This window comes from Chiloscyllium plagiosum, chromosome 5 (genome assembly GCF_004010195.1).
Source record: "Chiloscyllium plagiosum isolate BGI_BamShark_2017 chromosome 5, ASM401019v2, whole genome shotgun sequence".
NCBI lineage: Eukaryota > Metazoa > Chordata > Chondrichthyes > Orectolobiformes > Hemiscylliidae > Chiloscyllium > Chiloscyllium plagiosum.
The window spans coordinates 50,921,780-50,935,181 of NC_057714.1; the positions used below are offsets into that span (position 1 = coordinate 50,921,780).

Below are 13,402 nucleotides of genomic sequence, written 5' to 3' on the forward strand. Positions count from 1 at the left end.
AAGGCATTAAATTGTGCCCTGGGCTTAACTTGCTCTGTTAAATGGGACCCACGTGATAATAACAGTGTTATCATAATTATAGAATACTAAGTTGCATACTCAGATATACTGAAAAAGGAAGGAGGTAATGATGTTCAATTTATTGATACTGTTTGTAGTTTGCTTTTCCTTAGTGGCCTCCTATATTGGTTTGTTTGCTCAGTTGATTGTATGGCAGATTGATGCCAACAACATGGGTACAATTCCTGCAGCAACTCAGATTACCATGAAGGTCCCACTTTCTCAACCTTACTTCAGGTATGTTAATACTACCACCAGTCAAGTTAAACCACCACCAATTGTCACTCTATTGAGAAAGCAGCTGTATGGTCCTCTGGGACTGTGGTAACTTACCGTCACTGTATGTGCATCTCATATCTCCATGACAATGTATATTTCTAATATCTGGTTTTTGGTAGTCAGGGGTATTGGAATTGGAGCTGTTCAAATCAAAATTTTAAAGAATGTCTGCCAGTCAAAATCACCAAAAAGTTCAACATTGGGGAAAAAAGTCTTATATTTAAATTAACGTCATCGCTATTATTTACCAATTTGCACATTAAGTAAATTTTCCGATAGAAATAAATGTAAGCTTTAAAAAATGGATTGGTTAAATTATCCGCAATAATATATATTTTCAAATATGCTTTCCTTCTCCTTCCAAAGTGATGTTGAATTTAAGTGGGTACACTTACAAATAAAGAAACTAAAAGTGTAAGAACTGAAAAACTCTGTACCTGGATCACACTTTGGCTTTTTGAATTTAACAATTGATTAAATTCATTTTAAATCTGGCACCTTTCTAAATGAATATGACACTGATTTAAAGAATTAAAAAAGTGAAATTCTTTTGTAAACAAAGTCACATTTGAAAAACAATTAACTATACTGCTGCATAGTAACAGCAACATCTTGGAACATTTTATTAATGTCCAATTTACATGTAACTTGCTATCACAAAACAGCAAGTAGCTAATAGTTTCATTGTGTCCAAAATTCTATTGCAAATTATTGATGATAAGCTCACCTTCTCAAGTTTGATACAACTATAAGGATAATCTGCAGCAAATTATTTTTAAAATATTGAAGACTAAAAGGCTAAGAGCTTGTGCACAACTAAAATATACAGCTACCAAAAGCCTTTTGAATGATAACCCAGTTAATGCAGGACTAAAGTTTGACAATTTTTACATGTAAATATCATATTATGAAATAAATATCAACACAGTTAATGAAATTAAAATTTGACAATTTTTGTACATGTAAAATAGTGTGTAAAAAATCAGTTTTTAAATGGGCAGTGCTTTTCTATTCATTTAGTATCAATTAAGTAGTCAATTACAAGTAACTTTAGAAAATGTTTTTTGTTGTCTTCCTCTGTTAACTCTTATTTCCAAAATGTATCTTTGACTTAAAATCATGAGTTTCAACTGTGATGGACTTATGTTAGGATAATAGATTCACTTCTGGCAATATACTGGAAAAGAAAACTGTGCAGACATTTCCATAAGCCCATAAGATATCGGATCAGAATTAGGTCTTTCTGCCCATTGGGTCTGCTCTGCCATATGATCATGACTAATATGCTTCTGAGTCCTAGTCTCCTGCCTTCTCCCCATACCCCTTGATCCCCTTACTAATCAAGATCCGATATATCTCTGCCTTAAATGAACAATGCTACGATCAGTTTGCTCATCCTCTGTACACCCCCCCTACACAGGAAGTATGAATCTCAAACCTATTAGACAAGTTCAAGGGCTGAGGTTCCTTCAACACAAGCTCCTGGGTCCTTCTACCTCGCTTGTAGTCACACCCTCCTGTCCCAGACCACTGACTGAATTTGAGATAGGTAATCTAAGTGGTGTAATTGTTTTCCAAAACACAGAATCCAGGGAACCCTCCCCATCCCTGATCATTATGTTCAAAGCTCAGACTCCAGCTCATCAACTCTGAGCTAGAGTTCCTCAACCAGCCAACACATGCTACGGATGAGGTCACAATGAACCAATTGAATCATAGAATCCTTATACTGTGGAATCAGGCCCTTCGGCCCAACAAGTCCACACCGATCCTCCAAAGAATAATTCTCCCTGACCCATTCCCCTACATTTATCCCTGACTAATACACCTAATCTACACATTCCTGAATGCTATGGGCAATTTAGCATGGCCAATTAACCTATCCTGCACATCTTTGCATTGTGGGAGGAAACCAGAGTACCCGGAGGAAACCCATGCAGACACGGGGAGAATGTGCAAACTCCACACAGACAGATGCCTGAGGCTAGAATCGAACCCAGGTCTCTGGCGCTGTGAGGCAGCAGTGCTAACCACTGAATCACAATGCCCCAGTGATGGACCTTGGGGTCCACCAGGTCCCATATCATACAGGTACAACATGTTGCCTGACTCTGCACCTGTATTTTATTTACTTAGTTCTTAGTTTGATTTTTTTAAAGTTTCGTGTTGGTCTTTTAGTTTGTAATTTGTAAATATTTCAACTATTTGACTTCAATCTGAAAGTAACCAATAATAGATAATCAAATTAGTAGCTATCACCAACCAATGTTTTTTTTGTTTATCTGTGATGTTGCTCTTTTGATCCCAGAGTTCAATTTATCCCATCTTAAAAAAACCTTTACAAACAATGAGCCAAAAGAAAAAGCAAGCAAAAAGCATCTCTTCCCCTCTGCACTTTTCCATTTTGCCTCCAAATTCTCTAAACTATGTATTCACTTGGGCTGTGTCTCACTCTGGATGTGACCTTTCCTTCCTGACCGGGCACAGTTTACTGTTTCAGAACAAATGCGTTCAGTATTCTGGCTTGATGCTGTCTACTGTTGAAATTAGAATTAAGGCTTGACAGTAACTTAAAAATCATAAGATAATAAATATAAGTTTATTATCTGATGGTCACAATAAAACTTCAGTCATTCTTGTAAGTCATTTTGACTGATTTCCAAGCTATTGCAACTTTATTTGATCTTTATGGATCATTACAATATTTTATTTTGTTAACTGACAGTTAATAACTTTGATTACTTAACTAATCCCATTACATGTTTTTGGTTCAGCATGAGAGATACATTTGGTTAAGCAGAAGGATCAGTACTGTTATTTCAGTTCATCCATTAAAAAAACCCTAATTTTACTGACACAGCTGTTCAGTCACACACACACAAAAAAGTCGACTTTTGGAATCTTTTAGGAGCTATATTTGAACACAGTATAGAGCAGCTTTACAGGAAAATTATGTTTGGAACCATAATAAACAATTTTAATAAAACCCATACAAAAGGATGGATATTTTATTTCACTTGTTAGACAGTTGAAAGCTGAAAGCAATCAATATAACATAAAAGATAATGCATCTTAATGTGTTGGTAAGAGGTAACAACAACGATAATTACGTTAATATTCAAATAATATTGTAGCCACTTTTTGAACACTATGCTGGCTTGAGCAAATGCATAACCACAATAAACTGCATTTGTTTTTAAAAAGGAAGTACGAACAACTCTAGACTTACAATAATTAGGATAAACAAGATTATGGATTTATGCATATTACAATACATTATTTTTATAAAAGAATTCAATTGGCTTGCCAGGCTAAAATGTCTGAGGAATCCAAAGGACATTTTGACTCCAGATAGGTAAGCATGCAGGCCCACAGTTATACCCTTGGCACTCATAAATCAAGCTCCCAGCCAGGTGAATAACTCCAATGCCCCATAAATACTTTCACAGAATTGAATGCTAAGTGGGTAAGAGTGAGGAAAGGGAAATGGTGATGTAATACATGTCAGTGAAATAGTAATTCAGTGGTCCATGCCAATAAAGTCATAGAGTCATTGAGTTATACAGCAGGGAAACAAACCCTTTGGTCCAACTTATCTGTGCTGACCAGATATCCTAAACTGACCTACTCTGGACAATGTGGATACAATTGCCAGCATGGCGGCTGATAGAATTTGTACTCAACTGATAAAACTGAATATAAAGCTAATCTCAGAAATTTTAACCAGATCAACCATCAATTGTTGGTTCTCTAATGTCCTTTAACTGAGGAAATCTGCCATCCTTCCCTGGTCTGACCTACATCTAACTCCAGACCCACAGTAATACTGTTGACTCTTAACTATTCTGTGAAATGTCTGAACAAGAAACTCAGTTAAGGGCTATAAAGGATAGGGAACAAATGCTAGCCTTGCCAGAGCTGCCTACATCCCGTGAAAGAATAAAGAAAAAATGTATTTGCGTGCCTAACGTTCATTATTATAACTGGATCATTGTTGCAGTAAATGGATTGCAGATGTTCTAGCCTGCTAGCTGGATTTACTGCTTGCTCTGTTGCCACATTAGGCTTACCTCTAGAGGCAATAAACTTGACTTTATCCAGTTCACCTGTCTATGTAAAAATTTGGTGAATATGCGTCTTTTTAAAGAAGATATGTCTGCCAGATTAGAAGTTCCCTGACTCTCTGCACCCGCTTCAATGCAATCACATTCCTCTTATCGTGCGGTGACCAGAACTGCATACAGTACTCCAGCTGTGATCTAACAAAAGTCATGTACAGCTCCAACATAACCTCCCTGCTCTTATTACCTATTACATGATTGATAAAGGAAGGTGCTCCACTTGCCTTCTTAACAATTCTATCAACCTATCCTGCCACTCTCAGGGATCTGTGGACAAGCACCCCAAGATCCCTCAGTTCTTCTCAACATCGACTGTCTTGCCCTTCATTGAGTACTCCCTTGCCTTGTTACTTGCTCCAAGAAGTCCATTACCTCACACTTAGTAAGGTTAATTTCCACCTACCATTGATCTGCCTATCTGACCAATCTGTCTATGTCTTCCTGTTATCTAAGACCACCTTCCTCATTATCAATCACCAGCCAATCTTCGCATTATTTGCGAACTTACTTCCATTTCCCCACATTTTTATCGATATTGCTTATATATATTACAATCAGTGACAGACCCTGTGGGATATCATTGGACATTGGCCTCCAATATACAAACTTTCTAGCAATGCCCTCGGTCTCCTACCATTTATGCCAATTTTGGATCCAACTTGCCAAGTTTCCCTGAATCCCATGTGCTTTTATCTCTATATCAGTTTCCCCTGTAGAATCTTGTCAAAGACCTAAAATTTATATAAATTATCTCAAATGCCCTATCCTCATCCAAACACTTGGTCACCTCCTTGAAAAATACAATCAAATTTGTTAAGCATTACCTCACTCTTATAAACCCTCTTACAAACCTTATCTCTCGAGGTAGAGATTAATTCTTTCTTTCAGAATTTTTCCCAGTACAGAACAACCTTGATTAGGTGAACAAGATGGGCGGGGAGTATTTTGGCTGGATAACTGATCTGATTGTAAACAAAGGAAGCCATACTGGGTATTTCATACATGATATTTTACAAATAAAATCACTTTTTGGTTAGAGTTTGACTGAAGTCTGTGAAAATCTTCGTTGATATTTTCCTTGGTTTTATCCCAGTCCTCGACAGCAGCCAGCATCTTTCTGTTTGGTGTCGGCCCGCCATTCAGATTAACCAAATGTTGTCCCTCCCTCCTCAGTGACCGCCGATCCCTGAGAGAGAGAGAGAGAGAGAGAGGGGTGCAAAATACAGGAGGAGCATGAAATAGAGGGAAGAATTTTTTGCTGACTTCAGTTTCCATCCTCTCATCAATTATTTTTAGGGGTAATGTTTTCCTCATGTTTCCTCCTGTCAAATTTTTCTCCTGTTTATTTTCATGTGAGCTAACTCACTATGATTTACTCTCCCCCATCAAAAAATGTTACATTAAATTTTCTTGTCAGTTGAAAGATTTTGAACTACCTATTTTTTGGAAAAAAGTCATCACGGGATAACCGGAGGAAAAAGCAATGGAAACGAAAAGTGTGAACTCTAACGTCACGTCTCGAGTATATGTTTGAAGTTACTTATTTATTAAAGCATGCTTGCATCTATATTCCTGTTCAAACCTACAAAATGATGCATTAAATGGTTGAGGAATAGAATTTTTCAACTTCAATTGAAATGCATGTACAGGGACCTTGAAATCTTGTTCAGATAATCTGAAATTTGGATAATTGATGTTCGGATAATTGAGGTTGTTCTGTAGTTTCCTTACCATTGATTGGAGACTCATTAATCTATATTTCCTGGATTTATCTCTACCATCCTTCTTGAAAAATGGAACCACATTGTTGTCCTGGAGTCGTCTGGCACCTCCCTGTGCCAAGAGATGAATTAAAAATTTGGGTCAGATCCCTTGTAAATTCTTTCCTCATGCAGTCTTGGATACAATTCATCCAGGCCTGGAGATTTGTCCAACTTGAAGCCCGCCAAAACCACCAATACCTCTTCACTCCGTGTTAAATTGTTCAAGTACCCCACAGTCCCTCTTCCCAAATTCAGTACCTACATCCTCCAAAGTAAAGACAAATGTAAGGAACTTGTTTGACACGCTACCAATGTCCTCTGTCTCCACACACTGATTTTACCCTTGGTACCCAGCATCACAGATGCCAATCTTTATCCCATTCAATTCACTCCATACGATATCAAAGTGTTCTAGGCCGAACCATCTTGAGCTGCTTCATCTCCATCATAAAGTCAAAAGTGGGAATGTTTGCAGATGATTCCACAATGTTCAGCACTATTCATGTGTCTTCAGATACTGAAGCAGTTTATGTTCAAATGCAACAAGAATTGGACCATATCCAAGTTTGGGCTGAAAAGTGGCAAGTGACATTCACAAGCTTTTCACTGTACTTAGGTACATGTGACTACCATAAATCAAATCAAATCAAAGTCAAAAGTCAGGCAATGACCATCTCTAATACGAGAGAATCTAACCATTGTACCTTGACATTCAAGGCCATTTTCATCAGTGAATCCCCCATTTTCAATGTCCTGAAGGTTACCATTGATCAGAAATTGAAATGGTCTTGCCATATAAATACAATGGTTACAAGAGTAGGTCAGAGGCTCGGAATTCTGTAGTGAGTAAATCACCTCCTGACTCCCCACTTGCCTGTCCACCATCTGCAGAGCACAAGTCAGGTATGCAATGGAATACTCCCCACTTGCCTGGATGAGTGCAGCTGTAATGTACTCAAGAGGTTTGACATTATGGAGGACAAAGTGGCCTGCTTGATTGCCACCACATCTGTAATCAGGAATTCAGCAAAGATCCTTAGACAACACTTTCCAAACCCATGGCACTACCATCTGAAAGGACAAGGACAGCAGATATATGTGAGCAACATCACTGCAAGTTTCATTCCAAGCTACTCACCATTCTGACTGAGACCATAATAAGACTTAAGAAATAGGAACAGGAATAGGCTGTTTGGCCTGTTGAGCCTGCTCCACTCTTCAGTAAGATCACGGCTAATCCGCCATTCCACATATTTACATTCCTGGTCTTTTCCTGTAACCCTTGAGTCCTCTCCTGACCAAGAATCTATCTATTCCAGCCCTAAATATACACAAGAACTCTGCCCCCACACCTTTCTGTGGTAAGGAGTTCCAAAGACTCTCAACTTTCTGAGAGAAGAAATTCCTTCTCATCTCAAGTTTCAGTTGATTCTCCTTTATTCTGAGGCTATGTCCTCTGGCCCTAGGCTCTCCAGTGACTTGGAAATGTATTGATGTTTCTTCAGTTTCACTGGGTCAAAATCCTGGTACTCTCTCACTTATAGCACTGTGGGTCTACTTACAGCACATGGATTGCAGTAATTTGAGAGATCAGAACACCATTACCTTTTCAGGGGATGGACAGTCAATGCTTGCCCACACAGTGACATCCACATCACATGAATGAGTAAAACATAAGCCTTGCTTGACAGTGGTCCATACTTTGAAGGCATCTTTTACAGATCTCCCATTTAACAATATTGCAGATATATCACGATGAAGCAATTGCAGAATTGTTGTCCATCTCGAAACACAATGTATAAAAGCCAAGAAAGATGTTGCATAATCTGAGTAAGGAAACAATTAACACTGCAACTTCTCAGAATTATTAGATTGCTAAAGTTATTAGTTGCAGTTTAGAATTAACTTATTCATCTGTAAAAATCTGTTCTGCTGATGAAAATATTAATTGGTTTGTATACTCTCGATAATCATTACATCCAGTTTTAAAATCGGATGGATGCGGGAAACAAAATTTGTGCTTCTGATGTTTAGACTATTTTCATTTATTTGCAAAATTGTTTTGTTGCAAAATATTTTCTGACTTAAATAGCTATATCTGTCTGTACATCAACTTACATAGCATTATATAGAATATATAGGACAGAAGTAGGCCATTCAGCCCAACTAACCTATGCTGGTGTTTATACTCCATATAGGTTTCTTTCATTTTACCTGCATCAGCTGAGTCTATTAGCATTTGTTCCTTTCTTCCTTACGTGTCTTTTGAAAGCATAAAAGCTATTTATTTGAACCACTTCATGCAACAATCAGTTTTCTGTTTTAATCACTTTCTGAGTGAAGAAATCTCTGCTTCATTCAGTTTCTATTTCTGCTCCCCTCAGTTTCTTATTTTCTATGGTGGTGTGTGGTGTTTCTATTTTTTCTATCAAAATGCAACATCTTATGTTTATGTCTTTTCAAAGTTAATTTGTTAAGTAACTTATCAACTTGACAGGGCAAAAGTGAGGACTGCAGATGCTGGAGATCAGAATCTAAATTAGAGTGGTGCTGGAAAAGCACAGCAGGTCAGGCAGCATCCAAGGATCAGGAAAATCGATGTTTTAGGCAAAAGCCCTGATGTATCCCTGTAATATTTTGCAATCATCCTCAGTGTTAGCTGTATCCCCCAATTTGGTATCATCAGCATGAGCTAAATGCCATTCAGTATACAAGAACTTCCAGAATTGCCAACACAAGTAAGTGCTATTCATTTCAAGTGAAAGCACAGCCAGAGGTGTTCCTTGTAAAAGGCATGTTACCTCCTTGCATGAAACTAGAATAGCAGTTTAAGCTTTGTGTCACAACAATACTTAGGCCAAGCTAACATAGACTTGTGCCTTTTTTCTCCATGTTATTGGATTAAATGAAGTTCTCATGAATAAAGTCATTTTTGAAAAGATCCTGAGGCAAGAGACGGAAATTATTCTGGGGCACATAGACATCACCACAGCAGTTTAATACAAGGCTGCATTAAGCCTTGGATTGAATGGAACAAGCTGCGGAATGATAATTAAATTGCACTGCAATTGTATAAAAGCATGTAGGCATTGGTGGCACAATGCCTACATTCTAGTTTTATTGGAATAGAAGGGGCAGTTATTGATGCTTTTGTTAATGCTTCACAAAGGATACTTATGTACTGTGCAGTAAACATTTGCTAATGTGTGCTTGACACTCATTAGTGGATTATTTCAAAGATTTGTGTTTTCTATTACCCCTTTATGATAGAAAAGGAATGGCAGTTCTTGCATTGTCTTTTCTTCGACTTTCAGGAATACACAAAGCACTGCCAACTTGTCAAAGCAGAGATGGCTGCCAAAAATAGTTTCTCTGCTATAATGAAAATGCTTCTTCACTAATATTCATGAATTAAAGCATTATATTATCAATCAGAGAGGATGGAGATCAAATGTTTATGTTTGATCAATTTTGGCAGGGGCACTGATTTTGGTTTAAAGATCTTTACCACCCCCCTATTTTGCAGTGCATCATTTATAACTTTTGGCACATGTTTTAATAAACATTTTATTTCTGATCAAATATTTTAATTTGCACTGTTACATTATTTGCAAGCAGCTAAGCAAAAGCATCAATCTTACAAGCAGAAGCGATTTTTTGGTGTGCAGTTATTTAGTAGTATGGAACTTCAATAGTTTTTCACGATGTATACTGTAGGAGAAAGCTCTGCAAGCATATGGGCGATTCTAAAAAGAAAAAGACTTGAACATGTTGCTTCACACATATTCAGGGACACATACTCAGTAAATAAAAAGAATATGTTCAAGCCTTTTGCATTTGTTGATTTACTTGGGAACTTGAGGAGCTTATAGTTTCCTATTGCTTTCTCTTTGCCAATGCCTTTCCAAATCAGACTCGACAGGCCAACCAATCAGCAACCTTTCTTTCCTGTAATATAAGTTGTTGAAATTTAGCTTTCTGGTGGGTTTTTTTCTAATACAGCTGTATTGTGTTGCTAATTATCCTCTTTTTAGTAATTTTGTTTTAACATTAGATTCAGTTCTGATATTTGAATGAAATCTCAATGTATTACACCCACATACACATCAACTTGTACAATGAAAATGCTGTCAATGTTTTTATTAATGTCTTCATTGCATATTATAAGAAAATAGAATTTGGTGTATTTGTTCATAATTGAAAAGCTGCATAAATAGTGGCTGCAGCATCAAAGGTGTGGATCGGGACTCCTGGCAGCAGCAGCAGTGCTCAGAGCGGGGACTCCTGGTAGCGGTATGCCCAGAGCCTGGACTCATGGTGATGTCTGGAGTTGGGATGTCTGGCTGCAGTAGGTCTGCAGCCTAGACCTTTGGTAGTGGCAGCAAGGCATTGGTTGAAGTAGTGGCTGTGCCCTGAGCAGGGATTCCTTGCTGTGGTAGGCCCAGAGTGGGGACTCTTGGCGGCAACAGCTGAGCAGGGTTTCCTGTGGCATTGGCATTGTCATTGCTGTATCCAGAGTGAGACTTCCTTGTGCCCGGAAACCTTGCAGAAGCTCTGGAGCCATGATTGAGACCCAATTTGAAAAGAAGATAAACTATATTTCTGTAATTTCTTCTTTTTTTTTGTTAATCAAAGTGGAACTAGATTGCGGTGACAAAACACTTTTCACTGTATCCTCCCAGATATATGACGATAATATCATTAATTCATTCATTCAAGTGTGAGAAATGAATTGATTCTCTATCACAAAAACTGCTGTAGAACTATACTGAAAAAAAACTATTTATGTTTATTTCTAGCAAATACAGAAATTTGTTTTCACAGGTCAAGTTTTCCACGGTATGATTGCTGTCAAATTCCTATGTAGATTTCTTGTGAACTGTTTTCTATGTTAATTTAAATATTTCCACAAGATTGTGGCATAACAAATCTTTTCAGACAAAGGCACATGCAGTAAATGCAAATTTGTAACTGACTTACTTAAATTTTTAAAATATATAAAAATTGCAGCAGCTATCATATTTTTGAACTTTTCATTCTGCAGGGTGCCAGTATTTCTGTGTGAAAACAGAGTGCCTCCGAACATCAGAATGAATAAATCAGACTCCAAAGTGGCTGAAGGGGGACTGAACATCATGCTTACTATCCGCCTACTTATGCATGGAAAGGTACTGTTTCATCAACCATAAATAACTGCACTAAGTTGTCTTTGAGTGAATATATTATTAGTTATTGAATTCAAAATAATTAAACTTGTGTTCCTAGCAAAGAGATGTTGAAGTACCTGTTGTTGGTTCCTGTTGTTGAATATTTGGTCAGGGATGTCACTCTAACACAAGTCTAATTTTATGCACACAGTAGTGCAGTAAACTCCTTGTCAGAGTTTACCCTGGATGGCCAAGGAGTTTATTCAGTCATTAGTTGAGCCATGGAAAGTCAGAAAGTGCCAGCTTTGATCCCTGGTTGTACCTAGTGCAACATTTGGGATGCAGCTATTGTTTCAGTTTCCCTTGTTAGGAAATTAGGGGAAAGTCAGTTACAGTTCTTGCTCCTGCACATAGGAATTAAATTTGCAGTTTTCTAGTCCTGTGGCACTAATCCTTTATTTATTAAATTTTATATATGGATGCGAGTGCCTCATGTCATTCGTCTCATTTTCTTTTCTCTTTCTTCCGCTATTATTTTTCAATATTCTCACAGGAGAAGATCTCCTTTAGAAAGCCTTCGCACAGATGGTCTGGGTCTCTTTAACTTCATGCTGCTCTGTGATGGAGGTATTGTTACTAGTCAAGCCACATCATTTCTTTCCCTCTCATTCCCCCCCAAAAGTAATATATTCCATGACACAATATTCTATCGAGCAACCTCTGTTCTCTGCAATAGAAAACAAATTGAAGTGAAAGGCAACGTAAAGACTTGGACCTGTTACCATCTTATTTTGAAACAGCCAACCCACAAAGTGCTTATCATTACTGTTTTTGGTTTATTACCCCTTCTCCAAAGTTGTTAAATCAAAGCAGAGAAATTTACTGGGTGGGCAGAATTGAGTTATGGTTAGAAGATTTTGAGTGTCAATTAATACAATCTGAAAGGAGCAAATGTATCTTTATGGAAGATGCAATGGGTGAGAAAAAAAAACAGGCTTTGCAGCTTCCAATAAATGGGCAAAAATAACAAAGCCAAAGCATACAAAAAAAATTGGCAAACTGCAACTTAGCAAAACAATTGTAATTTAAATCAACGATATCACTGTCTTTAACTCTAGTTGGATTGTCTTCAAATATGAATCCACCAATGTATCTGTTTCGCACTGTGAATCATTCTCATAATCTGATGAAATTTTTTAGATAAAGGAGTGGAGATGGAATTTCCCAGGCACATCTCATAATTTGTACACCAAAAATATGCAGTTTGAACATAAATGTATTTGAAGAGATTCTTTTTTTACAAACTAGAACTTCCAATTTAGTGTTTGCTGAGCTCAAATATGTTGGAAATGGAAACCTGAATCCTCTACCCCAATATCCCTCAATGTGATATCATGTAAACCCTACAAGAGGCCTTGCACAAACTGCTTAAAAGCACCATTAGGTATTGTCTTTAATGCTGCCCCAGAATAGAAATAGTGCACCTAATAATCGTCCTCTGCCTCTTAAGACTAAATGTTAAAGAGACTATGTCAACATAGAAACATGGAAACGAGGAGTAGGAGTTGGCCATTCAGCCCTTCGAACCTGGTCTGCCACTCAATGTGATCATGGCTGATCGTCTATCTCAATGCCATATTCCTGCTTTCTCCCTTTACCCCTGGTGCTAATAAAATGTAAAACTGTTTATATCGCTTTGTTGAATATATTTCAAAGCTTGGCCTCCACAGTCTTTTGCGATCAAGAATTCCACAGATTTACTACTCTTTGAGCAAATAAATGTTTCCTCGTTTTAGCTGTAAATGGTCTACTCCATATCTTGAGATTGTATCCCTTAGTTTTAGATTCCCCAATCAGGGAAAGCATCCTCCCTGCATCTATCCATCTCTGTTAGAATTTTATACATTTCAATCAGATCCCCTCTCATTTTTCTAAACTGTATTGAATAATGGCCCAGTCACACTGATCTCTCCTATATTCTGCCACCCTGCACTCACTCTATGGCATATATATATATATATATATATATATA

General features: G+C 37.5%; 1 protein-coding gene across 16 annotated transcripts in view; it reads left to right on the forward strand.

Moving 5' to 3' along the window:
* zgc:110045 (uncharacterized protein LOC664755 homolog) overlaps positions 1-13,402 on the forward strand; it is a 269,628-nt gene that overhangs the window by 185,609 nt on the left and 70,617 nt on the right. For 15 of the 16 annotated variants that reach the window (XM_043690088.1, XM_043690087.1, XM_043690071.1 and 12 more), the window contains one exon: positions 11,268-11,391. In XM_043690088.1, coding sequence (XP_043546023.1) covers positions 11,268-11,391 — 124 coding nt within the window. Of the gene's footprint in view, positions 1-11,267; positions 11,392-11,923; positions 11,998-13,402 lie in introns of those variants that run through there. The other variant, XM_043690082.1, reaches the window with a different exon arrangement.